The 27,490-nt window shown below is 60.8% G+C and overlaps 1 protein-coding gene across 5 annotated transcripts; it reads right to left on the bottom strand.

Moving 5' to 3' along the window:
- Window positions 1–731: 731 nt before the first annotated feature.
- Window positions 732–25,647, bottom strand: Fignl2 (fidgetin like 2). Of its 5 annotated transcripts, XM_060388583.1 has the most exons (5): window positions 25,265–25,647; window positions 19,171–19,312; window positions 17,522–17,643; window positions 15,476–17,368; window positions 732–4,747 (listed from the first exon to the last, which is right to left on the bottom strand). In XM_060388583.1, exon 5 carries the CDS (start codon window positions 4,734–4,736, stop codon window positions 2,865–2,867), a length of 1,872 nt encoding a protein of 623 aa, XP_060244566.1. In that variant the 5' UTR covers window positions 4,737–4,747; window positions 15,476–17,368; window positions 17,522–17,643; window positions 19,171–19,312; window positions 25,265–25,647; the 3' UTR covers window positions 732–2,864. The 5 variants fall into 5 exon arrangements, with proteins under 5 accessions (XP_060244566.1, XP_060244565.1, XP_060244564.1 ...); XM_060388582.1 differs by having other exon boundaries at window positions 17,522–19,312; XM_060388581.1 differs by having other exon boundaries at window positions 15,476–17,643.
- Between the last annotated feature and the right edge of the window lie 1,843 nt (window positions 25,648–27,490).

The following is a 27,490-nucleotide window of genomic DNA, read 5'->3' as shown; positions in this document are numbered from 1 at the left end:
TGGGCATTTTTGACCGAAGCTCAGTGTCCTTCACAGGAGTGCAGAAATGCTAGGGTCTGCCGGACAGGTTTCCAGTGACTGCATGTCACCATCAAACAGCTGGCCCACCCCCAGCACCCACACCTCACTCTTACAGTTATAGACCTGTATGATCCCTCCCGGTGGCTGGCCCCACCTGGGATTCTCAGGGATGCCCCTGGCAGTTTGGCGAGGTGGTTTCATTTGGCATTCCCGCCATGTCTTCAAACAACGGCTGACACGACAAACTGCAGGAGGCGCATCCGGACCTCCAAGGACCAAAAGGCAGGGGGGGCTCTCTGAGTCCTGGGAACACTCCTTTGTCTCTCCTGCCTTGGCCCGAGCCCCCACAGGTGAACGGTCCAGCTGTGGCATGGACTTGAAACAGAAGTGGGCCCAGCTTCTCCACACAGCTTTTCAACAGTGGCCCTAATTTCTCCATCTCCCTGGTATCATGAGCTGTCAGTACCTAGGACTGAAAGACAGGAAGTGGACGAAAGACCTCGTGTGGCCTGAAACGCTGGGCCTCAGGTGTCACCACACCTTGCTCTCTGCCTTGTGGAAGACAAGTATGACCCTCACCTTGCTCAGGCAGGGCTTGCCCTTCTCTTCCTCTGCAGAAGGGACAGAACGCGCAGAGCTAAAACCAGGACACTGACGGACCTGAGCAGCTGACACTCCCCGCACCCACAACCCCCAAGAAATCCTCCGGATGCCACACGTCATAACTTTAATACTGTGTAATATTTTCTTTTAAAATACAGTCTCTTCTGAGGTAGACAGACCACAGCGGCAGAGCATCAGACAGGAGATAAATATGCCCATGTACAACACACAGCAAAATGAGGTAGAAATGGTTGCAGCTGAGGGAGAGGATCCCAACCCAACATCAGCAGAGGGAAGGGAGGGCCGGCGCCCCCCCCCCCCCGCGCTCCATCCCTGGATTCTTTGGTATGCCCCCCAACATTGCTAGGGCTAGACGCGCCCTCACATCCTGCCCCACGCTCTTGAGGTAGGTGCTGCAGCCGGGGGCTGTCTTCTTGTGCAAAGCTTCCAAACCTGGAAACAGAAAGAGCCCAGCAGAGGAAGTGGGGGCCCCGGGGACTGGTCCATGAACTACCCAGCCCCCCAAATGTGCTGCTGCTTGAAGGGGCTGCTGGGCTCCCAACTCTACTTCCCTGCCCCTCTGCCCCGCCCCCAAGACCTGAGAGAACTCCCTTAGTCCACGCTCCTGCCTGGGATCTCCTACAGCGGCGCCCCACGGCCGCTTGCTTTGAGGCATCCAGGCCTGCCCTTGGGTGGCTGGCCCCAGGGGGACCAAGCAGCTTTCCTGATCACACCCCTAGGCTTGCACCTGCCTCTGGCGCCCCGAGGCCTGGGCCTCTCATGCCATCCTCCACACCCACAAAGTGAAGGGGTCAAGGAACCTCCAGAGCGGAACAAAAATGGGAGCGTCCCTTCTCCGCACCGAAGACCTCAAAATGTCTGAGGGTCCAAACAGCTGAAGCCCACACAGAGGGGACGAGCAGGAGGAACGTGGTTTGCAGAGGGCGCTAGGCTGCTGTCATGGGAAAACACGCTGTGCCCTCCCCACACACTCAGCATGCTGGTGGACCAAGGAAGCACCCAGCCCAGAGCCTTTTCCAGAGCCCTGCTCTGCCTCCTGACAGGCCCCAGAGCAACACTGGGCCCGGCTCCTAGTAGTCAGCACTGTGCCTGAGGAGATCCCTGGAGCCTGTTAGTGGGCACCTGGCAGAGCTCTAAGACGCCCGAGAACTTCCTGCCTGGGTCACCTCTAAGGCAGGAAACGGTGGAGAGCAAGACCCCAGCCCTCTGTAAGTATCACGGACAAGCCGAGGCTGAGGACTAGGGCCTACCCTCTGAAGGCCCCAGCCCGCCCTCGACCCCTGCTTGCAAGCTGGGCCTGTGGAGGGTACATTCTGCTTCTGTCCCGGGAACAGCAGTTTGGGCTCGCTCTGCTCTTCTTCATCAGCCCATCAGTCTCTGGTCTGGGAGAACGTGCTCCCCTGGATTGGGGCTGGGGACACAGGAGAGCAGCCAAGCTAACATTCTTTCTGAGGTCAGTTTCTTCCTGAGTTGTCAAAATAAAACGAAAAACAGCAATCCTACACATCTTACAAAAATAAGAGGCCTAAAATATTAAGCAACCTACATTTCTGGGACTTCCCCTCAAAAATGAACAATAACAACAAAAACCCTTCTTTGGGTGTTTTTTCTTTCCTTTGCCCCACCCGTAAAGCCGCGAGATCTCAGGTGGGTGAGGTACGGAGGAGGGGGTTTGGGCGCTCCCCATCCCCTTCTCAGGCTCTGGGCCAAAAGACACTGTTGTGTGAATGAGGAGCAGGGAGGCGGGAGGGGAGGGTCGAAGCTCAGGTTCAGGAGGCGGTGAGCAAGCGAGCTAGACAAACACCAGCACAGAGGGTGAGAGGTGGGGGCCGGAAGGAGAAGCCAAAAGGATCAGGGACGGGGGGGGAGGGGCCAGCGACCAAGCCAGGTCAGAGAAGGCAGAATGGGGAGGAAGGTGTTGAGAGAGAGCAGGAGTGCCTCAGGCCCTGGTGCCAGCTCATGGCGGGCGCGCCCCGTCTGCCGGGCAGAGACGGCGACCCTCCCGTCCACAATAAATAGGAAAACCTGAGTTCACTGGTGCATATGGCGTCGATCTGCCTGGCAGAAGCATTTTCCTTCCCATAAAAAACAAAACAAAACAAAAAAAAAGAAAACAAAACACAAGTCCCCCGGGAGAGCCCGCCCTCTCCCACCCCACATTCATCACTCCTTTGGCCAAAGACGTCCCTACCCCGGGCGGAGCGGCCTCCCCGCCGCCCTCAGGGTCCGGAGCCGTACATTTTGTCCCACTCGACGAGCGAGTCCAGCTCGTTGGGGAGGGCCCGGGGGCCCACCTTGGCCAGGGCCGCCTCCACGTCTTTGTAGGAGAGGGGCCGCTGCAGTCCGGACAGGCCCGCCTCGGCCGCCGCCTGCTGGCACAGCTGGCCCAGCTCGTCCCCGGAGAAGCCCTGGGTGCCCTGCACCAGCGCGGCCAGCTCGCGCTCGCCCAGCGCGCAGCCCCGCCGCGCCAGCGCCCTCTGCAGGATGTGGCCGCGCGCCGCGCCGTCGGGAGGCGCCACGTAGAAGCGCAGCGGGAAGCGCCGGCGGGCGGCCTCGTCCAGGGCGGCGGGCCGCGCGGTGGTGGCCACCACCAGCACGCCGTCGGGGCGCGCGCCGCCGCCGTCCAGGCAGGCCAGCAGGGGCGCGCGCAGCGGGGCGCCGCCGTCCTCCCGCGCCGGCAGCAGCGCGTCCAGCTCGCTGAGCAGCAGCACGGCGGGCGGGCGGCAGCGCGCGGCCGCGAAGGCCGCCTGCAGGAGGCGCGCGCCCTCCGCCGCGCCCGCCGCCGCCACGCCGGCCCCGCGCAGGCGCAGCAGCGAGGCGCCCAGCCGCGTGGCCAGGCCGCGGCCCAGCAGCGCCTTGCCCGAGCCGCGGGGCCCGAAGAGCAGCACGGCCCGCGGCGGGCGGGCGCCAGCGGGGCAGGCGGCCGGCGGCCGGAGCAGCGGCCACAGCAGCCGCTCCTCCAGCGCCGCCTTGAGCGCGCCCCGGCCCGCCACGTCCGCCCACTGCACCGGGGGCCCGCGGTCCAGCAGCTGGCCGGCCACCAGCTCCAGCGCCCCCGGCTCCGCTCCCTTGGGGGGCTCCCCCGACGGCGCCGCGAAGGCCCCGTCGAAGGGCTCGAGCTGCGGGGCGTAGGCGGGGGAGCCCAGGCCCTTGAGGCCGCCGCCGCCGCCGTACTTGGCCGGCGCCTCGTCCGTGGCCGCGGGCGGCTTGGCGCGGAAGCCGTTGCCCCGGCACTCGGCGCCGTCGGCCGCGGGCGCCTTGGCCGGCTCGTAGGCGAACTTGCGGTAGCGCGCCTCCGCGCCCTCGTCCGCCGCCTTGCGCTTCAGCGACGCGCCGTCGGCGGCCGCGGGGAAGCCGTAGGGCGCGGGCCGGGGCGGCGCGGGGGCGGGCAGCGGCGTGGGCGCCGCCAGGCCCGAGGGCAGGTAGGGCGCGGGGGGCGCCGCGTAGCCGGGCTGCGCCGCGTAGCCGGCCGCCGGGTAGTTGTAGAGCGGCGCCGAGGGCGCGTAGCCAGGCGGCGGCGCGGGCTGCAGGAGCGCGGCGGGCGGCGGCGGGGCCAGCGCGGCGCCGCCCTGCGCGCAGTAGCCGGGCGCCAGGTAGCCGCCCCCGTAGCCCGCCGCGTACTCGGCCGCCGCCGCCGGCGCCCCGCACGCGTTGCCCGCGTATAGCGGCTCGGCCAGATTGCCCGCTACGGCCGGGGAGCCCCCGAGGCCCGCGGAGCCGCCCGCACCGGCCGGCTTGGCTCCCGGGAGGCCTTCGTGGAGCGAGGCTAGGGGGTAGGGCGGCTCCGGCCCGGGCCAGGGCTCCGGGTCCGCTTTGGCACCGTTGAGGAAGACGGCGTCACCGTAGCTCGCCAGGCCCGGGCGCTCGTAGGGCGAGTCCAGGACTCCGGAGTACTTCTCGGCGTAGCGTTTGAGGAGGTTGGAGGCCGTGAGGGCGGAGATGTCGTCGTGCGCCCAGGCGTAGTGGCAGCGCTGGCGACCCCCCGGGGGCAGCTCCACCTTGTGGGCCGGCGACGGGGTGGTGGAGGAGACGTCCAGGTGCTGCTCTGGCCACTGGCTGAGGGACTGGGCGTGCTCCGGTGTCCAGTGCATCTTCGACAGAGCTGCGGGCAAGAATTAGTTTGTCAGAATGGTTCCCTCCACGCCAAGAGGGACCCGAAGTGCCGTGGTTGGCGGTAGCTCCGGGCGAGTTGCCCCAGCCAGGCCCATCGGCCCTGGAAAGCGCCGCGGCCTTTGCCTCCCTCCCTTCTTTGGGCCTTTGACTAAAGCGGTGTTTCCCAAGCTGTGTGTCGCGATTATTTTGGCACGCCTCTAGCTCCAAAATTATTTCCATTATGATTTATAACCCTGTCAAAATGACAGTCATGGAGTAGCAATGAAAATAATTTTACATTTGGGGGGTGACCACCACGTGAGCAGCTGTATTTGAGGGTTGGACTGAGAACCACTGAGAAACTAGAACCCCGAGTTGGCCTGGTGGTCTGGGCAGGGACCCGCTCCATCCAAAACCAACCCCGTCACCTCGCCAGCGTTCTGTGGGATGCACAGGTTCACCGAGGAGCGTGGGGCACAGCCATGCATGCTGTCTCTACCCTTCAGGGCAGAAGGCCCCCACACTGTCTCCCACTAGCTCCAGTCACGGTGTGATCCAAAAGACGCAGGGCCTGAGAATGGCACTGTCTCGGCACACGGCTCCAGCCGCCGGAGAGTACTCAGAGACTACACGAGCGCGGACACCAGTTCTGTGATTACACCTCAGGCCCACGCTTCCCGTGGGTCGCCCAGCGGGATCTTCCTTCAGCAAACTCTGATATGGGTCCCTGCATATTTTGCTGCACTGGGGATTGAACCCAAGGCCTCCTGCGTGCCCGGTAAACCCCACAGAGCACTAACTCTAGCATCTGGGCTAAACAGTGTTGAGCACACGGCCAGGCGTGCTCTGCTGGGTGCGGGGTTAGGTTAAAGGGCGGCTACAGTGATTCAGCCACCCGGAGCATGCCACGCCCGGCTAAGAACTAAGGCGGCCTAAAGGTCACAGGGAGCAGTGCATCCCTGACGACAGGAACTAGGTCCACACCGAGGCTAGCGGGAAGCAGCTGCGCACATCTGCATTCTTGCGTCCCGGAGGCTGGGAGTTGCGCACCAGCCTGAGTTGCGCAGAGCAAAGCTAAGCACAGCTGGCTCCCTGGGGCGCTCTGCTGCCACCTGCTGGACACATCACGACCTACAGAGCTCTGCTGGACTCTGGTCAGCGCACACCAGGAAAGGAAACACAGCCTACAGAGCACTAGAAATGTGGGGTCCTGGGGTCCTGACGGTGTGCGTGCAGGAGGCTGGGCGTGTCTCCGGTTGTGCACACCCAGCCGCACTAGCAATGGCTGATCAGTACCACCACCGCTGGCCTCTCTCAGTACTTTTGTGGCTGTGTCTTGACTGATGGCAAAACATAGCCTTGGAAATGGAACCGGCAGGTTTTCACCTTGCTCTACATCTGGATCAGCCTGTAGCCAGAAAACCCGAGGGTCCACCAGAGAAGGCATTAGCTAAGGAGCTAGCACACGGAGGGTACATTCTGGGGGCACCAGCAGCCAGCCGGCACAGGGCGGTAAGCGATGTGTTCAGACTCTCAGCTCTTGCTGAGAGGTTCTCAAGGATGACAGCCATTGTCCGGTGTGTAAGTGGCAGCTCCCTGGGACACCAAGTCACCAGGGTCCCACGGCAGGGCCGCAGGAAGCAGTCGTCGGTGTGTTACTCCACTGTATTCTGGGGCCTTGATTTCTAATACTGAGCAAAGGCGTGTGGCCTTGAGGACCGAGTCTCCCCTGAGCACACTAACCCCAAAGGGAAGAAGGCCCAATAAGGGCCCCGACAGGAACTCCTCCCCATGTGTGCCCTTCTCCCTTGCCTGGCAATGTCTCTTCTCACTGCCAGGCCTCGGCTCCACCAGGTACCACTGGGACTCGCTCGTCAGACTATGGGCCGCAGGGTCCCCTTTCCACCTTGACCTATCCTCCGAGCCTGATTCTCCAAAGAGGGATCAGCCCTCTTAGAGGGGACCTGGTATGTCTGACACCTCGCCCATACTACTTACTCACTGGCTTGTGTCCTCAGACACTTTCGGTGATTTGCTTTCCATTTTAGCCAGGAAAAAAGAAAGAAGCTACTGTCCCATTTTCACCTTTATTTACCTCTGTATACACCTTGTGGGCCAAATACCTGATGGCCCGCCCACCTCAGGAGCCCCCTGACAAGCACAGGGCCTAGTCTGGCCCCGTCAGCCCTTTCCCCACAGTGCGAACCCTTTCATATCTCCCTTGGCCCTGGGACAGCCTGCCAGCCTGGCTCTGTACCCCTTCTTTTAGGGATGGTGGTCTGCACGCAGTGACCGTGACCTGCCACGTGTCCCGGCAGTAGCCAAGGAGCCATTCCTCCAGCCACTTCTGCTAAGCTGAGTTCTGGAGTGAGCTCTTTGAGGATTCCCCTCAAATCCAGCAAGCGAAAGGACAGAGACATGGCCTGACTCCTAATGCCTAAGGACTGGGCCCAAGGAACAAGCCGGATGGCCAGGCCTGCCCCTGTACTCAGGTTGAAGATGGAGCCTGGGGACCCCCCCCCACACGCGCACACACACACTGCCAGTCTATCTACAGCTCCCAGTCTGGGTGCGCTCCAGAGTGTGAATGCCCAGCAGGAGCACCAATACATGTTTACACACCAGAGAGAGGTCCCCGGCGCTTCCTCAGAGACCAAGCCACACAGGCCTGGCCTTCAGCACATGGAAATCTAACTCCCTGCTCCCTACCAGCCCTCACCACCCCCGCACGGCTGCCAGCCCTCCTGCCTCGCTTCCAACTCACATTCTAGCCTCATAGTCTCCAGGGTCAGCTGAGCCAGGGTGAGGGAGGACGCAGGACTTGGGCAGGCAGGAGTTCTGAAGGAGGCATGTTTTAAAGCCAGGTTCAGACACAGGGCCCTGAGCAGACTACCCAACCTTAGGAACCTCTGTTTCTCCAGATTAAAGGGCGTGACACGTTGAGGATTTAAAATGACGTGTGAAAAGCAGTACAGACTACAAGTCCCAAGTAATGCTCTCTGGCTCTGTGGCCTTGCGGGTCCCTTGACCTGGGCGTTGGGGCATGGGCCTGGCTGGAAGACTTCCCGCTCTGGCAGGGCAGGATGGGCCTCACGCCATGCCACAGACCCCTGGTCCTGCTGCTGTGTGACTGCTCCAGCCTACACAAGACAGAGTCCCACATCCCCAAGCTCACGCAACTGGTCCACAGTACTCGGGAGTTGAAACTCTGGCTCTTGCCCTCTTCCTGCAATGCCAAACTCCACCGTGTCCCAGCACTCATGTCCCTGGCCTAAAAAAACAGCTTTTACATTTTTCCTATAGACAGGGCTGCCTCCCAGTGCTGTGGATTTGGTCTTCAAACCAAGGGAATTGGTGTCCTCTTGACCAAACAGCCCCCCAAAAGCTGCCCCTTTCCCTGTGGGTACTGTCACACGTGGCCCTGGGCAGGCAAACAGTTCCTTGTCTGTGGCCTGCCCTCGTGGTAGCTGGGCGCTGCAGAAAGTCTTGCCACCCTGGAGGGGAGGGAGGATGCTCGAGAGCACGAGGGTCCACGCCCGCCTCTGCCCAGCGCACGCCACTTCTAACTTCCAGGCTGTCCGTGCCTGCAGAACTGCTGAACTACAGCCCCGCTTCTCATTTCCGGGAGGCCCAAAGCTGCCACATCTGTGCTCCAACCTTCACAGCCCGCCATAACCTGCACTCCCTCCTGAGGCCTGGCTGCCTCGTCAACTCCTGGTTGCCAGCTCTGGCTTCTGCTCGCTCGCTCGGATACTGTACTTCTAATCCCAGCAGACCCCACCATGTGACTGTGGCCACTAGCTGGCCCCGTCACCCAAGCTTTCCACTATCGAAAACTATTGGCTCCATGGAAAGAGCCAGACATTTCGCTAAAATCCTAAAGGGCGTCTTTAAAATTAAGTTAGACAATTTAGACAGGGCTGGGTGGGAACACAGTGTCTGCGCCTCTCTCGTTCCCCACAAAGCCCGGACCTCAGAAATGCTAGGATTCAAGATTCCGTTCCCCACGGTGGGGGTGGGGGACACCACTCAGCCGTAGTGGAGGAGGGCTGATGCCCCCTTCTGGGCAAGCCTCCTCCAGCTCCATTCTCTGAGCCGGGGACAAAAGGGGCCGAGCAGAGAATCCTATTGTGGGGCCTCGGAGCGGAGATCTCATTAATCTATTCCCGAGGCTCCCTCAGGCCTTCTGTCATGGCCTTTGTCTACTGCTTACGGCTCATGCGGTGGCAGAGCCCACAGGCCCTGGCAGAGCCTGAGCGTGCCTCACTGCCCAGGACCCTGCCTCTCCTGCCAACCCCACAACAGAGACACAGAGACCTGGAGGACTGGGCACTTTTCCAAGTCTTCACAGTCACCACAGGGAAACTCCGTTTCCCCAGTTCCAGGCCCAAGAACAGGTCCCAGCACAACGGGATCCTGCTGATCCCGGGGCCTGGCCCGGGGCCTCACATGGATGGGGCACAACACGTCTAGGAACTAGAGACGTTGCTGGGAGAGTGACCGTGGTCCACATGCTGAATTCACCGTCTTCCAGCCGCCTGACACTTCCACGTGCTTCCATGGTGGCAGCCATCACGTGCCGCCTAATGGGCAGGATTGAGTCAAGCAGGGACCTGAGTTTACAGCCTTGATCAGCTGAGTGTGGTCAGGAAGAGAGGGGAGAGGGAGGAGGCTGTACAGGAGAAGGAATGGGGCAGCATCAGCCAAACTCAAGAGCAGCAGGGCAGAGCTGTGCCACCCTGACGGCCCAGCTCCCGGAGCACCGAGCGCGCTCGCCACAACCCACCCTGTGAAGCGATGTCAGAACCACTCGCCTTAGCCCTACAGCAGCGCATGCATCAAGACCTTCATATTCCTGCTGTCATCTAAAAACCAAGCTTCAAGGCCGGGCAGTGGAGGCCACGCCTTTAATCCCAGCCCTCAGGAGGCAGGGACAGGGGACTCTCTCTGAGTGTGAGGCCAGCCTGGTCTACAGAGTGAGTCCAGGACAGCCTGGGCTACGCAGAGAAACCCTGTCTCATATAAATCGCTACTATTCTTAAGGCTTGGACAACTGTTGCTGTTTTTATGCCAGTGGGACTCGCTGACACAGCTGTTTTGTTTCAGATGTGCACAGGTGTTTTGCCTACAGGTAGGTCTGTACGCACCTGGTGCCCAAATTGGCTACAAGAGGGTGTTGGATACCTTGGGACTGGAGTTACAAATGACTGTGAGCTGCCATGCGGAGGCTGGGATCCAACCCCCGACCTCTGGAAGAACAGAACTCCTAACTGCTGACCCATCTCTCCGGCCTCTTGATAAAGAGTTTTTAAAGGATTTTTAAAGAGTACGCGTGTATGCGTGCGAGTATGCTGTCACCTTTCTTTGTGGGGCTGTGTACACATGAATACAAGTACCAGCATATGCCACCAGAGGACATAATTTCCTCTAGAGCTGGAAGGAACAGGCCACCCAACAGCGATGCTAGGAACCAACCTTGGGTCTTCAGAGTACTTTATGTTCTTAACCACTAAGACCTGCCGGTCGGGTTTCTGTTTGTTTGAATAGCAAAGGAAGGGAGAGAGGGAGGTCAGAAGGAAAGGTTTATTCTGGAAGTTCAGACACAGCCAAGACTACCTGAGGCTATGGACACGACCCAAAAACCTGTCTTCAAAGACTGGAGCCTTGGTGCAGAATCCAGGCCCAAGCCGAGGAAAGAAGGACGAGGTTTGCTGAGCCTCGAGCAGTGTCCACACCAATCCTCTCATCTACTTCCATTCCACAGATGTAAACAGACAGTTTCGGGAATGCCACTGAGGTGCGGCCAGCCCTGGACAGGGATCTCTCTCCTTGGAACCAGCGTGTTCCTGCGCCCACCGCGGCAAGGCTCACACGGCCACTGAGAAGCGTGCTCTGAGAGCAGGAGATGCGATGGCCTCCCGGCTGTCCCTCCCTGCTGTCCCTCCCTTCTGTCCCTCCCTTCCCTCCTGGCCCAGGGCAGCAGACAAGTGAGGCAGAGTCCAAGCACAAGGCTGGCTGACAAAGAGGAAGCCTCCACCATTCGTTAATTCTCCACTCTCCTCTCTGAACAACACGGTCTGTCTGCCGAGGGGCACCACCCTCCCTCCCAGAACAGATTCAGAAGAATCGGCCCAGCTCATGCAGAACCACAGCCAGGCTTCTGGCTCCCGCGGCACCTCATGCCTGTCACGCCCTTTCTGCTCACTTTCAGGCCCATCAGGCCTGTTTCTTTCACACACCCCTCCCAGGCCTTCATTGCTAACCTCTTGCCCCCTTGGGGAGGTGGATAAAGTCTTCATGGCTGCAAGAACAGAGGTGAACGGACTGATGGACTGCCATGGTCTCCCTCGGAGGCCCTCTCAACACTCAGCATCATTGTCCTGGCTCCCCCTAACCCTGTAGGGCCGATCCTCACCCTACCCCCACAAGGCCCTGTCCTCATCAGCCCTCGATATGCTGTGATTTCCCACTGTAGAGGGCAAAGCCTGGAACAACCTCTGATTACACCCTCCACCTTTTTAAAACTTTGCCAAAACCGGCAGCTCCCTCAGCACTTGGAGGTGGAGACGGGAGACTCGGGAGGTCACCCTCCGCCAAATGATGACCTTGAAGCCAACCGTGATGAAACTGTGTCTCCAAACACCCAAAAACAAAAAACACGTCAACTCAAACTTGCGGCTTCCACGCCACCCTCCACACCCCAGCCTCCTCTACGGCAGTGGCCTCCCTTCTGACCGTTCAGGAAGCACCAGCAAGCCAGCTGACTCCAGCTTCAGACTGTGTACAGAGTGAGCCCTTCCCAGCACCTCCACAGACATCCCTCATGCCCCTGTGACTGCAGAGCCCTCCACTCCGTTCTCGGCCGATCAAGGGGATGCTCTGAGAAGAGCGTGATTGTGCCGCTGTTCTTCCGCCAAAAGCTTTCTCTCCTTCTCACATCTGTGTGTGAGCAAGTGGGCTCGCACGCACGTCTGTGTGTGTGGAGGCCAGAGGGCGGTGCTGTGTCGTCCTCAGCCGCTCGGAGCCTTACTTGTTGACACAGCATCTTCTGCGGAACCTAAAACTGGCTGCTTGGTCAACAGGTGGCACTGAGCTCAGGGACCCGCCTGGCCCCGGCCCCTGGCGCTGGATTCCTCACTGCACAGCCGTGCCTGGCCCCGGCCCCTGGCGCTGGGCCTTCTCACTGCACCGTGAGAAAAGCCGTGCCTGGCTTTTCTGTGCCGAACAGACTCAGGTCCTCACAACTGCATGACTGAGCCGTCTCCCCGGTCCTTTACCCCAAAGTTTTGATGGCTCCTACTCCTCTCAGATTAGAAGCTGGAAGTCTGATCATGGCTGACCAGTCCTCGCAGAACGTCTCCAGAAGCTCCCAGCTCACCGGCCGTCGCTCTCACCTGGTGGTCCTCCAACCCTGGGTCACTCATTCTTGCTGTGCTTGTGCCAGGAGCACCCTCACAGCTCAGCTGTCACCTCACCCTCATGTTCTTGCAAGCACCTGCCTGTATGAGCTATCTGTTCCACCGAGAAGCCAAGCAGCTAAGACAGTGCCTGGTGCACAGTAAGTTCTGGACAGATGGATGGATGGATGGATGGATGGATGGGTGGATGGGTGGATGGACGTGGATGGACGGACAGATGGATGGGTGGGTGGATGGATGTGGATGGATGTGGATGGACGTGGATGGACGGACGGATGGATGGGTGGGTGGATGGGCGGGTCAGCAAAGAGGCTCAGAATTGCTTCTGTCTCCACATAAGGAAATGGGGTCTCAGTAAGATGGCTGGATGGCAAGATAAGCCAGCAGTAGGTGGCGAGGTGAATTTACCTCCAAGAACACCAGAGAAAAGCACCCAGCGCCACGGGGATGGTGGCCCAAAGGCACCCACCCCAGTTCCCTGGGATCCCCCTGGCCTCCCTCCTCCCCCTTCTGCTCCCCTCCCACAGGCCTCCAACAGAAGACAAAGGGGGCGATGGAATTCCCATCAAAGGCCACGGACACATGGAAAAGAGATCAGGGCCCTTGGGACCCTGCCTCCTGGAGGTAGTGAGGCCTCCCCGACAGCCTGGCTCCTCTCCAGGGTGGGGGCGTGGGGGGTACTGCCCCTGGCCTCCTCATATGTCAAATGCCAAACAGCAGGAGGTCAGCCCTGTGAAGCTGGCCAAGTGGCCCCCATCTGGGCCATGTGTGCGCACACACAAACAGGGGGGGGGTCTCTGTCCTCGGTCAGGGCCACAGCCAAGCTGTGACCATCTGTTGTCCTTTTGAGGCCAGGCCAGGGGCTGGCACCCTTGAGGAGTGGGCTTCCCCCTCTTCCTGGGCTGGCAGGACTTACAGACGCTTCCAGGTAACCTCAGTCTTCCCCCTCTGCGCCAGCACAGAGGCACCGGCTCTCCCCACCTTACAGACCAGGAAGTGGAGGCTGGGAAGGGGGTGGGATGGGGTGGGACTCAAGCCATGCTCCAGCCTTCAGCCTGGTGGGCCTGCTCAGGATCAGGGTCAGCAGGCGAGACTCCAAGGCTGCTGCTTGGCTCTGGTCCAATCTCATCCCACCTCCTCCTCCAGGAAGACTTCTCAGAAGTTCCTACAGTCTCTTCCATCTAGAGGCCCACAGCCACCCTTTCCTGCCGTAGCTGGGCACAGCCCGGCCCCAGGTTCAGGCAGCCTCTAGCCACAGGGAACGTATAGGGCATTTCCATGTGGAGAAACTTGACTGACTGTAGAAAGATGTGACAGGAAGTGTCCTCCTCCTTAGCTTCAGCCAGAATGGGGCAGAGAATGGGGCTCCCAAGCCGCCAGCCGTGAGGAGCCATTCACATTTAAATCCATTAAAACTTAATAAAATAAAAACCCAGTTCCAACGTGGCGCTGGCTACAGTTCAAGCACTCAGCAGTCACGTGTGGCATCGCTGCAGACAGGCGCCACCGTGGAAGGTCCTCGTCCCCACCAGAGCTCTGCTCGGTAGCCTGAGCGCTGCGGTGGCAGGCCTCAGGTGGCCTTCCTGAGGACTCAGGCTGTTCCTTCCGACTCCCTGGTGGCTTCACAGCCACTCACTCTGGACTCCAGCTCCGAGATGGCCTCGGCCTCACGGGGGCAACCCCCTCCCCCAGCCCAGCCTGTCTGGCCTGTCCAGAGAGAGGAGGGGCAGGCCAAAGAGAAGGACACAAGGTAGGACAGGGCAGTTTGTCATCTGGGCCTTCCTCCCCAATCAGCGCCTAAGCGCCCCTCCCCCACTCTGCCCACCATCCTCTTCCTCATCCAATCCCAAGGACAGATGGGGGCCAGCAGAGGGGGAGAAATGTGACCACAGTGAAAGCGCTGTCAAATGACAACAGAGTCCGGGGGTCACAGCTGTGTCCCCTGAGGCCTGGAGAGTCCATGCCCAGCCTGGATGTCTGGCCAGGAGGCCTGGGCTGCAGCGAGTCTCTGCAGGAGGACTGAGGGGGTGGGAGAGACAATGGAGACTCTTAGGGGGCGTAATCTCAGCTGGATGACTCCAGCAGATGCAACCCAGTCCCACCACACACACACACACACACACACACACACACACACACACACACTCACTAGCCCCCACCAGGTAGAGATGTAAAGACAGACCGGGCTCCCTCGTCAGCCCAACCACAGAAGGGCATAGCTTGTTCTGAGCTTAATCCTTGTTCCAGGATAGCTGAAGATCCTTTGTCTCTGTCCAGTGGCCTGAGCAGGGTGGACATTCACCCCACCCCCCTCTCAAACAGCCACACATGCACTCGCACGCACGCAGCACACACACACACACACACACACACACTCCCAGCTGCTTCCACAACACCCCCCCCCTCATAGTCTCTGGCCAATCACAGCACTGACGAGGAAGTCCCACTGTCCAACATCCCCCAGGGAGTGTATTAGCACATTTGAACTGCTCGGCCCTCCACTGACAAAGCCTGAGGCCTAGGAGAGCCACAGCAGGAGGATGGGGCCTTCAGGGAGCTGGCCTCCTCCCCTCCCTCCCCCTCCCAGAAAGAAGCCTCCCCACATTCTGGGGCTCGGAGGAATTTGGGGGCCTCAGCTCCAGCAGTGAATAAGCAATCCATAAAATCCCAATTTACACACTCACTGATCAAACAGCCTGTGTACAACCCCAGGAGGCCATGGTGACTCCCAGGGCCCCTCCCCACAACTCTCAGAGCCGATGAGGAGCAGCCTGAAGCTGGACACAGGACACAGGACTCAAGGCTGCCAACACTGAGCCAACACAGCTCAGCCCCGAGGGGGCCTGCCAGTGCCTCCCGTGACCTGGCTGCGTTTGGGGTACCTCAGCCAGGCCCCAGCAACCTTTGTGTACAACGGCAACCCAAAGCTCTTTCCTCTGGTGCTGCCAGGCCTGACTTCATCACGGTTCCAGCTCAGGAGCTCTCTCTCTTGCTCCCCGCTCCCAGCTGCTCACCCAGTGACCCCACAGCCACCCCCAGTGCTGTCACTGCAGAGCGGCCTAAGCCCTGTCCTTCCACCACCCCATCTCGCCCCCAGGACAGGGGACTAGCCAGAAACACGGGGCTGCCAGGGCTAAACTGTCTCCCTGTGGAGACAGGGATGCCAAGGAGAGAGAACCAGAGCACTTAGTACCCCTGTCTCCCCTAAAGAAAGCACCAATTATCTCATGCATGGTTCTGGCTAACCAGCACTACTCTGTTAGGCAACACTGCCATGTCAGACTTCCCGCGATTGGCCGCGGACCTCAGAGGGGGCTCACCAGAGCAGGCCTCTTGCACAGGGACCTCTGTACCTCTCGCCTGCTGGAGATGGACAGGAATGGCCAAATGTGTTCCCTGGAAAAGAAGAGTCCCAGGGCCAGGAAGAGCAGAGGGCAGCACAGCCTGCCCTGACCACGCTGTCCTGGAGCTGCAGCTGCCGTCAGTCAGAAACAGAGCGACTCCTGGGCCCTCAGGAAGCCGCAGAGAGGGACCGAGTGTAGCCCACTGTGCCCCCACCCCACCCTCAAACCCAAGGACACATGGCGCCAGCAGAGGTCATTGCACAGAGCCACCACAGGAGGGGGAAGGTGGAATCCGCCCTCCTACAGCGGGACACCTCCTTGCCTCTTCCCCTCCTCGCTGTCACCTGCCGCCCTCCGCATCCCCACCCAGGACAGTTTAGACCCACCACGGACCTGAGGGAGGCAGACATGAAACAGTGACCAGGGTTAGGATCCTCTAAGGCCATTCAGGCAAGCCAGGAGGTCGGCTGGGGGGAGGGGCCACCGCCCTTTCCTTCCCATGGCTACACTGTTGCAGAGTGAATGGCCGCAACTGTCTGCGCCTCTGATCTCTACTCCAACGGGAACTGGCAGCCGGAGCAGAGCGCCACCGTGGCCCCAAGGGCTTTCGAAGGCTGCTGGTGGGAGCTGGGGCTGAGCAAGCAGCAGGCCCGGCAGGGGCAGGTTCAAACCAGCTCCTCCAAGGGCTGGGGGAGCCCCAGAAAAGAAGTGCTGCCCAAGCCAGGAAGAACAAAACCCAGCAGGTCTGAAGGGCCACTCAGAAAAGCCACTTCAGAGCTGTCTGCCATCCCCGGAGAGCACAGCCTGAAGCTCTCGCTGTCTGTGGACCTGGCCGTCCCGGAGAACACAGAGCCAGCACCCCAGGCTATCCCAGCCAGCCCCTGGCCCCTCCAACCTGTGTCCTGGAACACCTTCCACCAGCCTCTCCTCTGTCCATGATGAACCCCAGGGCCGGCATAATGTCCCTGCTGTCCCTGTGCAACTGTCCAGGCAAGATGGCTTGCTTGTGTTTCAGGTCCCTCCTGGGGGTCCGCCCACCAGATCTAACCCACCTGGCCTCCACCTTTCACTCTCCCTGGGACCTGAGGAGCCAAGAACCCAGGCGGGAGTCTGCAGGGTTCCCCAGGGTGTCCAGCGACCTGGGATTCCTCGTGGCCCGGGAAACACTCCACCCTGTCCCTCCTCAGTCCATCTGTCCACCTAAGACTGACCACCCGGGAGCCACAGCCCATATCACAGCTCCCCTGGTCCCACTGGCATCCTCTGACCCTGCCCCCCACAGCTGGCCCCGCCCTGGACCCTCCGCCTCTGCTCCCCTATGTGGATGGGAAGTCGGCCCCTTCTGACCAGCCTTGGACTTGTCATCCTCACCTCCCAGACACGGCAGTCCATCTCCCGAGCCACCTGTGCCCATCTCGCCAGGCTTCTCTGTCCAGGCCCTGTGCCCAGACACCTTCCCAGGGTCTGCACTGGGAGCCCCCACGCTGTCATCCCACTCCGAAGCCATCCCCGGCTCCCTGCTCCACTGTCCCACCGTTTAGAGGCTTCCTGACAGCTGCTGTTGCTCCTGTTCAACACCCTTGTGTGAACCTTGCCAGAGCAAGCTGTCTGGCCAAGCACCCTCATGCTCTCCCCCACAGCCACCCCTTACCCTCCCCCCTCCCCAGATACAAACGGTATGTGTGAGGGGCGCCAGGGCCTTAGGGCAAGGGGCTGGGCCGCACTGCTTTGTATTAGTAAGTCCTGTTGAAGTACAGAGGCCTTCTGGAGCGTCAGGTTCTACATCCTCAGGTTCAAACAACTGCCCAGCAAACGCATTCCAACACACACACAACTGGCAAGGAACCACACCGCCGGTACCTGTAATTACTTTTCAGAAGGAGATTTTGTTTTTTCATTGTACTCATGGACTAGAACCCTGTCTGTCCCACCTCAAATCAGCTGCCCTTTGGGGTTCAGCTCCTCTCCCGTCCCACAGACAGAGCAGTACAGGCCTGCACCAGGCCGCTGGGGACTCAGTACCTGTGGGGAAGACACAGGCGCAAAGGAAGGAAACTGTTCTGCTGAGCTGGGGTCACTACTCTCCAGCCCTCTGTCTTTTTGTGGGTCTGCATGTAAGGTGCTCCTTCCTTCAGGCCTTGGCGCTGGATGAGCAGGAGACAAGGAACTGTCAGAGCTGATAAGATCCAAGCCACAGGCCCTTTTTGCAGCTGGGAAGTTCCAGATCTATTCTCAAAAATACTTTTCACTGCCTAAATAAAACTGTTTTTGTCTACAAAGGAAAAGAGCTGCATCGGAAAACTGCCCTACCCATGGCCTTCTCAGAGGTCCTCCAAGACCTCATGCTGCGCCCTCCACTCAGCCAGACCTATGACAGTTGCCTTGAGTTGGTGGGGGAGGCCTCCAAAGGGCTTAAAGGCTGGTGGATCCTTCTCCCTGGCCCCAGATGTGCCCCCATTCCTGTGTACACTGGGGGATGAGAGACACACCCTCACCTGCCTGACCAAAGGTGAGGAAACAGGCCCAGGCAGCCCACCTCCAAATCCTCAGGCGGGCAGCCCTCCCCAGCCCTGGGGTGCTGAGCTGAGTCACTCAGCTATGCAGCCTGGCCGGTCCACCTGGGTGTGCAGTGGGAAGAGCTGTCCTCCAGGGAAGGCTCCCACGGCTGCAGGGACTCAGGGACACAAAGAGCAAGAGAAAGTGGCGGAGGATGCTAAGCAAAGACTGAGTAGCCACGGTGCCTCTCTGCTTGCTCTGGGGTTCTGAACACACGACCCACTTCCCACGTGCCCAATATTTAATCTTTGCAAGAACCCAGGAGCGGCATTCCTACGTGACAGATAAGGAAAGTGAGGCATACTTTCCTTGTCTCAGGCACCAGAATAGGGGGCCAAAGGAGGCATTTGATTTAATAGCTAAAACGATGGGGATAGCCCTTGGTCCCTCCAACCTAACTGGCCTCCCTCACCATTTGTAAGCCTCCTTAGAACCTCTTCCCATCCTTAGCATCAAGGATGATCCCAGCTGTTCCTGAGCCCAGGTCTGAGCAGCTCTGGCCTCAGTGTGAACTCCAGACAGTCGTTAAAGTCACCATCACACCCAGGGAAAGCTACCACCAATCCCCACTCCTTTAAAACAGCAGGAATTCTTCCAACAGTTTTTGGCTTCACGGAGGGCAAACCTAAGGGAACCAGAGATATGCCCCCACCAGCAGGGCTGCTGGCCATCCAACACTTTCTTTTTGAGGAGGCCCTCCCTCCTGTGGGACCCTCTCCTGCCGCTCCCACACGTGTGCCTGTGGGACGCTCAGTAGGTCCCAGGCTGAGCACCCAGGCTCCCTCACCCCCAGTGACCCACAGACACAGATCCATCTTTCTCAGTGAGGGGCCGAGGATCCAAAACTCAGGCCTGACAAGGATACCACAGGAGGACAAAGAGTGGCAACCCCACGGGTCATGCTCTGCCTGGGAAGGAAGCTCTTCTACAGCAAGCCGGATGCTGCGTGTCTGAGGCCCCTTGCTAAAACTCACACTGAAGCTGGGTGTGGTGGCCTGCCTGTCACCTGGGAAACTAAGGCAGGAGAACTGCCGGACACTCAGGGCTAGTCAGTGCTCCAGTTAGCTCCAGGCACCGTAAGACGGTCGAAGCGAACTTCCACTCACGGTAATTACCTAGTTTCGGGTAATTCTGAGAAGCGAAGCCATCTATGAACTGTCGTATCTCCGAGGAGCAAGGCGGAAGAGGCAATTTCTCCTGGTGGTCACAGTCCCTAGAGAGCAGCTCATCTGTCCCCAGCTGACATCAACCTGCAGACTGGGTGAGGACGGAGCCATAGAACGCAGGGGTAGGGGTGTAAGAGTAACCACTACCCCCCCCATGACCTCAGGGAACAAACACCTCCCCAGACTCCCAAGCATCCAAGGGTCAAAAAGAACCCTGAGCTTCAGGAAGACACACCTAAGGGTGACCCTTGTCCCAGTAGCCTGCTGATTCCCACTGACACAGACTCCCAAGGACAGGCCCCTTCCCAGGATTCCTCCCCCCAAACCACCCAGCACAGTTCTGAGGCCACGCCCTTCTACTCAGGAAATGTTGGGGCCAAAGCCTGTCCTCTCGCCTCTTTGCTGGTCCCAGCATCATGTAAGTCCCTTGAAGGTGACATTAAAGGGGGAGGGTGCTGGCTGGCTGGACGGCTACCTTGAGCGTGACGGCCAAGGCTTAGCAGCCACCATTCGCGTTAGAGGCCTGTGGCGGGCAACACAGCGCTGGCGCCCCAACCCACCTCCCAGTGTGAGGCTGAGACTTAAGAGAGCCTCCGGGGGTCAGTGAGCTGGGTCAGGGAGCAAGGGTGCTTGCTGCCATGCCTGACAATCCCGAGTTCAACCCCGGAACCACGAGAACCAACTTCTCCAAGTTGTGCACAGACGCGCAGAGACACAGACCTAAAATCAGTCAATGATAAACGCAGAAAGGTCTCTGAGAGAGACTGACTCTGACTCCAGGCATCAAAGCCCAGTTGGTGTGGGAGAACCTGCAGGGGGCATGGCTGGCGCTCTCGGGAGCATGGCTGAGGCACGTCCAGGAGGCCTCAGTGCTGGGCCTCCCAGGAGTCCAACAGTGAAAGGTACTTCCTTCCTTGACTAATCTTGCCACTGGCCTAAGTGTGCCAGGTACTGAAGGAGACAGGAAGGCAGGCCTCTGTCCCCCAGTTCCCGCAGGCAGCCATGCCGGCTCTCCTGACGCTGCCTGGGAGGGAAGAACCTTCCCTCATGCATCTTCTTCCTCCTGCCCTGGGAGGTGGGTCTTGGAAGCGCCTGGGTTCTGAGCCACTGAGTAGGGCCCTAAAGGTGGGCATGGAGCACAGAGACAAGACACAAACGGAAACCAGGACCCACCTCACCACTGGGTACATGGCACTCATCCCCATCTTGCAAATAAAGGCACTGAGGCTACAACGAAGAAGCCGCTTTCCCTGGGTTACCGGTGATTTGGGCAGGGTCACGACAGCCCAAGCCTGTCCTCAGAGTGGGGTCCAGGACTACGGAATATAAACTAGGGGTGGGAGTGGGGACAGAGCTCAGGGATGGAGTGCCCGCCTACCATGTGCAAGGCCCCGAGCTCGACAATACTGTGATAAATAAACTAAGGAAATGGCTAGTACGGGTCTGAGCTCAGCTTTCACTGGGAACTCCTGCCCACCTCAGGCGGATCCTGAAGCTGTCCACAGTTGGGAACTGAAAGGCAGCAAGTGCGGCACGGCAGTGTTTTCTTGCTGTGCCGAGCCAGCGGAACAGTGAGCGGCTGCCCTCACAGACAGGGTCATTCTAGACCAGAGCCAGCGGAACAGCAGCTGCCCTCACAGACAGGGTCATTCTAGACCAGAGCCAGCGGAACAGTGAGCGGCTGCCCTCACAGACAGGATCATTCTAGACCAGAGCCAGCAGAACAGTGAGCGGCTGCCCTCACAGACAGGGTCATTCTAGACCAGAGCCGTCCAGGTTCCAGCTCACCCACTCCTCACCGCGATGCTCAGGCACAGACACCTCCCTCAGCCCCTCCCAATGGGAACTGAGCGTTCAGGAAGTCCTGAGGAGCGCACAGGGTTGCCCTGCTCCCCGGAGGTGCTCTGGGAAGAGCGACCATTCTCTCTGCTCCTTGTTCCTGGAGACAAGTGGACCCTCGAGCAATAAATATCTCAGATCGGCCTCTTTCCAAGCCGCGTAATCAACAATGGGGGAGCGGCCCAACCTTGACCTGGGCAGCGTGAACCCTCCCACCCGAAAGCTTCCCAGCCCCTGCCTCTGCCCGACCTGTGGCTTATGCAGTCCCTTGCCGTGAGGTCGGGAGGCCCTGGCTGGCCTCAGAACCAGCGGCTGGACCAGGAGAGGGCTTTTGGACATATTCTCTATTGGCTTCAGGGGCCCAAAAGCCCTCCAAAGGGAGTACAGGGCATGGTGGTGTCAGCTAATGACAGCACGCTTTTCTGGGGAACTTTCCTTAGCCTCCCCCGGCCCTGGAGGTCAAGTTAGAGACCCACCATTTGCTAAGGCTGTTTTAGCCCCTAGCAGCCCAGAATCCAACCCAGAGTCCAGCAGTCCTGGCACATGCCTTTAATCCCAGCACTCTGGAGGCAGAGGCAGGCAGACCTCTGAGTTTGTGGCCAGCCTGGTCTACAGAGCATGTTCCAAGACAGCCAGGGCTACACAGAGAAACTCTGCCTTTAAAAACAGACAAACAGACAGAATCCAACCCAGGACGGTGCACATTCTAGCCAAACACTCCGCTGCTGAGCTAACCTGCAGCCCAGAGAGCCCCGGAGGAGGTCGCCTCAAAGGCCTGACCGTGTCAAGCTAGATTCTTCCTTTGTGCGTATTAAAAACAAGCCCCAGTCACTCCCTCTGCAGCTTAGGCTAACTCCTCTTCAACTCCAGGAAACACCATGAGATTTCTCTTCTCTGGGCGCAGGGGCCCCATATACACCGCTGAGCTACATCCTGGCCCTTTTTTGTTGGTGGTAGTGGTTGGTCTTGAGATAGGATACACTCTGTGGCCCTGCAATTCACTGTGTAACCTAGGCTAGCTTTGAACTCATGGTAATTGTGTCTCAGCCTCCTTAGTTCTGGGATTACAGGTGTTAGCCCTCAAGTCCAATTTTGTTTTGTTCTTTTAATTCGAGACAGGGTTCCTCTGTGTAGCCTTGGCTGTCCTGGACTTGCTCTGTAGACCAGGCTGGCCTTGAACTCCCAGAGATCCTCCCTCCCGCCTCTGCCTCCTGGATGTTGAGATTACAGGTGTGTGTCACCGCGCCTGGCCCTCCCTTCCAGTTTTACTATGGCTCTAGTTCTTAATTCTCTGCAGGGAAGCCTTGGAATTCAGTGTCTCACAGCTTTGAAGACTCTCTGCCCTGGTGTCCCTCATTAACCTCTAGCTCCCGGAACACAGCAAGGTCAACCAGGACTAAGAGTTCAGGTGAGTATGGCTCACCCTTGCCCCGACTTCTGCCCACTGCTGGCAAGAGCTCTCAAGGCAACAGACCGAAGAAGGTGCGACAGGCCTTGGCCACCTTCCAGGGCGCAGCCCTGGGACCTTCCTGAGCCAGGCTCCTGCCTCCAGCCTGGTTCTCATTAAATAAGGTGACGAAGTCATTAAGTGCCAAGGCAAGAAGAGGCAGAATTCTGCTAGAGGGGTCAGGGAAGGAGAGGGCAACCAACCAACCTGTCCCCTGACCTCCTCCATGACCAGTGGCGGGGGGGAGGGGAGGCAGGCCTCCTCAGGACCCTGGGCTCCTGCAGTAGGAACTATGGGTGGGGAGTGGGGGCGTCCGGCCAGATAATAAGCAATTGTTAATGTGATCCATATGGGTCCTGACTGGCCTCTCTGTTTAACAGGATAATGGCAGTGAAAGAATGCTGGTCTGTGGGGAAGGAGAGGGGCAAAGTCCTCCCTGGACTTGGGGGGTGGAGAGAATCATCAAGGAGGAGGGGAGAAGGGGAGGAAGAAAGGAGGAGCTGAGCCACTCAGGAGGGCAGAGCTCTTGGGCCTTGCAGACCATCCTGTTAAAGTCCTCGCAAAACTCCTTTTCCTCACCCAGCCAGTATTTATGGGTCCCAAACGGAACAAAGTACACTGTGGGGCAGGGGCCGCAAGTGGAGGCAAAGCCTGGTTTGGACCCAGCCACCATGGAAGAGAGGTACAGGTGCAGGGCTGGCTGGGAGACAGAGGAGGCTGGGACAAGTGACAAGAGCTGGGGACGCTGGCGAGGCTACATGGGGGGGGGGGGGGCGCATCCTGGCTGGGCCTGAAGAATGAGGAGGTTGTGGCCAGACCGGGACAATGGAGAAGGCATTTGGCTGAAGGAACAGCAGGGGCAAAGGCAGAGAGGCGTGAAATTGCGTGGAGAGCCTGAGACTCAGCAATAAAGCTGCAGCCAGGCGGGGGGGAGGGACTCTTGATCCATAAAACGCTGTGGCCATGGATGACCGGGAGGGAGGCAGGAACGGGCTAGGGAACACCACGCTGTGCTCGGTACCTCCCTGCTGCCTGCCTTTTCCCTGCCTCGATCCGGCTGCGAGCTGGAGCTGTCGAACCAGAGGACCCTCAATCTGGCCACCGTCTTCCCCAGAGCCAAGAATAAGCAGGGCCTTGGAGGCCCACCGGATCCCTGTGTCACCCAGCCCCCTCCTCCTCCTAAGGAGGCCTTCCAGGAGCAGGGCTGATCCTGCTCTACAACTGAATTCCCGCTGGCCCAAAAGGGCTTCCCCTCAGGAGACAGCGAGGGCGTGGGGGTCGCTTCTGGCCGCTGCGCACACCAATGGAATCAAGTGGAAATAAATGAGATGGTGTTAAATACGGGTAAGGGGGATTTACGAGGCCTGTCACACAGCCCTCCCGGGCCGTCCACGCAAGCTCCTCCCCTTTCTTCGGGCGACTGGAGAAAGCCCCGCCCCGCCCCCTGCCCGCTCCGCTCTGGGATCCTGGGGCACTGCAGCTCCGCACCCCCTTGCTGCCCGTTACGGCTGCCCCTGGGGGTGGGAGAGTTAAAGCCCAGCAGAGAAGGGCGTTCGCACCCGGCCTAGGGGATCTGGAAGGGACCCTGGGAGGGTCCGAAATTCCCCACGCGGGCGAGGTCTCTGGACCACAGCGTCTCCAGACTCCGGGTGTTCCGGGGAAGGGCTCAAACCCCGGGAGCCGAGAGGCCCCCAGAGTGGACACCGAAGTGGGAGGGGGACAGGCCCCCGTTCCGAAATCCGCGGCTGAGAGCAGGACCCGCTCCGCCTCCGCGGCCCTTACCGACAACACAAACATTCTTCCGTCCTCTATTCTCCTCCAAATTAGGTCTCCATGGAGACAGGCCCGGCAGCCTGACAGCCCCACGGCCTAATCCTGATTTAGTGACCGTCCCTTTAACAGCCCACCCACCCCTGCACTCCGGGCCGCCTCGGGGCGCAGGACGCGGGCGCTCTGGCTCTCCCCGGCTGGGCGCCCCGCGGCCCTCCAGCGGGAGCCACTGGAGCGGAGGGTCCCGGCGGAGGCCGACAGCACCGGGCTCCCCTGTGCCCGACAGTCCACGGGGACCCTTCGCCACGGTGCAGAGGCCGGAGGCGGGCTCCCGGAGCGGGGAAGTTTAAGGGGCTCTCGCTAGAGCTGGGAACTCCGGGGGCTCCAGTCAGCGGCGGCCCACGGGGGAAAGTGGGCGCAGCTTCGCGCGGAGCCCGGACTGCGGGCTGGAAGCGCTGTCCCGGGCCGAGGAGCAGCCAGGGGCGTGCGCGCTGGGGGCGCGGGGACCGCGATGGCCTCGGCCTCCTGTCACTGCCCCGTCACGATGCCGGGGGACCTCCAGGCCGGTCACCCTGCCCCCACCCCCTCCCGCACACCCGGAGGCCGCTGGACAAAGACCCGACGGAGTGGGAGGGGCCTGCGGGCTCCGGCCGCTGGATCCTGGGGGGACCCGAACCCGCACATCCCGGCTCCCTCTCTCCCCGGAGCCCGCCGCACGCTAACATCGCCTCCCGGGCCCCAGTCCCGGCGGTGAGGCGGCTGCCCGTCGGCGGCCGCGCGGCGACCGCCCCCTTCCTCCCGCGACGTGACCCCGGGCCCCCACGCGCCCGCTCGGCCCTCTCCCGGCCCTGCCCTCCGGCCCCCGCCCGCCCTCCCGGGCCTTGCACGGTTCCGCGCCCGCGGACAAAGCTTGGGACGTCGGACCGCGCAGTGGCCACCCGCTGCCCCCCAGCCCGGCCAGCCCGCGCCCGGGCCCGCGACGCCTACCTCGGCATCCCGGCCGGGTCCTAGGTGAGTGTGCGCGGCCTGGGGGGGCGTCCGGCCCAGGGGCCGGGGCGGGAGCGCGGGCCGGGGGCGACGGGCCAGGGCTGGGGGGCAGCGGCGCTCAGCATCCTGCGGCCGCTGCTGCTGCTGCGGCTGCTGCGGCCGCCGCGGCCGGGAGCGGGACTGGGCAGTGGGGGTGGCCGGACGAGGGGCGGCCCAGGCTCTCCCCCCCCCCGCAGGCAGGACCCCCACCCCGCCTCCCCTCGCCCGCCCCCAGCGCCCTCCCTCCGGGCCCGCGCCCCGCCCCTCCCGGCGCCCCGCCCTCGCCCGCCCCGCCCCTCCCCCCCCCCCCCCCGGGCTCGAAAATAAATTAGCCACCCGGGGGAGAAAGGAGCGAGCGACCCTCCGCGCGAGAGTGTCCCTGCGCCGCTCTCAGGCCGCTCGCCCGCCCGCTCCCCCGCCGTCGGAGCGGGAAGTTGCGCCGGGGGCGGAGGTCGGGCCTGGAGGCGGGGAGACCGGGGAGGCCGGGCGGGCGCGGAGGCCAGCGTCCAGCTCCGGGCTGCCCTGAGTGGCCGCTGGCTGCGAGCCGCTTCCTGGGTCGAAGGGCAAAGGGGAAGGCGGCTGGCCGGACCCGCCCCGTCCGCTGGCCGCCGAGGCCACCCCCTTTAGGACGCCTGTGGACTCTCGCCTGCGCCCCTGCCCTGGGAGCGCCGGACACCTGCCGCGTGCAGGGTGCCCGGGGTAGACGGATGGCCAGGCCAGAGCCTGCACGGGTGCCGCAGGACACGTGGGGCGTGTGGGAGGCGAGGACCGGCCCTGGACACGCGGGAGAGCCTCCCCGAGGAGGACCCCGGCCGCCCGCGCGGAGCCCCACACACCCCGCGGGTTTACTGGCTGCACTGGGGACTGCGCTGGGCAGCTGCACTGTGGCGAGCGCCGACGCCAGCTTTAGGCAGGGGTGTCAGGGCCTCGGTGGTGATAAAGGCCCAGACTCCCTCCGCCTAGGAGGCCGAGGCCCGGCGCGGAGGTTATGGGGGAGGTTCTGGAGGAGCCCACCGCGTCCAGAGGATCTGTGACCCACTCCTGAGGCTTCCTTTCCTTCCGGGTGGACAGGACTCACGCTGGAGGGGCTTCCTCAACCCGCAGAACAGGCCTCTGGCCTCTGAGTCTGGCAGAACTCTCAAGACTGTCCAATCCTTCACGAGTGACTATGTCTCCCCGCCCCCACAGCCTAAATATGGACATAAGACCAACATCTAATAAAATTCTGAAGTTCATCGAAACCAGGGACCTTTCCGGCCACAGAATCTTCCTGTTTACATCCCGTCTTCCGGCTCGTACCCCATACCTCCACCCACACACCCTGACACAAATCAGGGATGTGCCAAGCCTCGGGAGTGTTGGGCCAGGTCGCCAGCGTCGTAACCACAAAGGAGGGTGCACACACTCAGACCCCACCTTAGCGGGGCAGGAGATGTGACAAAAGCAGGAACTTTCCTTACTGTTGGGACCTCTGCGGCCAGAGAGAAGTGACTTTTTCGGGAGAGCTCAAAAAGGCCTGACGCAGAACCCCTGCACACCCATTCTCGGGGCCCCAGTCCTTGCAAGCCCCCTTGAAGGCAGGAGGCAGGATTTAAGAGGCCAGTGTCCACAGGAGCCGAGTCTGAAATTGTGCCAGGACGCCAAGCCCGGCTGGCCTTGCTGATGAGTGTCTCTGGGACCAGGCTGCCTCAGGTTCCCTCAGAGGCTTGAAGGACTGTTAACATCGGCCTAGAGACAAAGTTTGCTCGAGCCTTAGGGGGCCACTCGGCATGCTGCGGAAGCCTCCGTGCAGGCTCCACCGGTGAGGCCCCTAACTTGGCAGGGCCACGTGGTTCCGAGCCTCAGGTGGCTACGGGTCACAGTAGGGCTTCAGTTAGCAGGTGGGGTGGCCTGGACGCTTGCCTCCTTCACCTCCATCCTGCCCAGTGCCCAGGCAATGAAGTACCACTTGCCTTCCCTGAGCTCATTAAAGTCCTGATAATACATCACGCCAAAGCTGACACACACTCAGTCGTGGCAAATGGCCTTTCATCATATCTCTATTCTTGGCCTTTCTGGGGGGCTAATCTCTAAGGGCTGCTGCTTGACCCCTCTCCTGTCTGCCCTCAAGCAGGGGAACCGTGCCCTGAAAGCCCCCTGCTGAGGCCACTGGGAGGCTCCTGGGGCAGGTCAAGTGCCCACAATGGA

The sequence above is a fragment of the Meriones unguiculatus genome, chromosome 8 (assembly GCF_030254825.1).
Source record: "Meriones unguiculatus strain TT.TT164.6M chromosome 8, Bangor_MerUng_6.1, whole genome shotgun sequence".
Lineage (NCBI taxonomy): Eukaryota > Metazoa > Chordata > Mammalia > Rodentia > Muridae > Meriones > Meriones unguiculatus.
Note: the sequence above shows the minus strand (reverse complement) of the source record. Positions and strands in the feature narration are given on the sequence as shown.

Coding starts and splice junctions, on each gene's coding strand:
- Fignl2 (XM_060388582.1), bottom strand. CDS start 4,736: ATGCACTGGACACCGGAGCACGCCCAGTCCCTCAGCCAGTGGCCAGAG.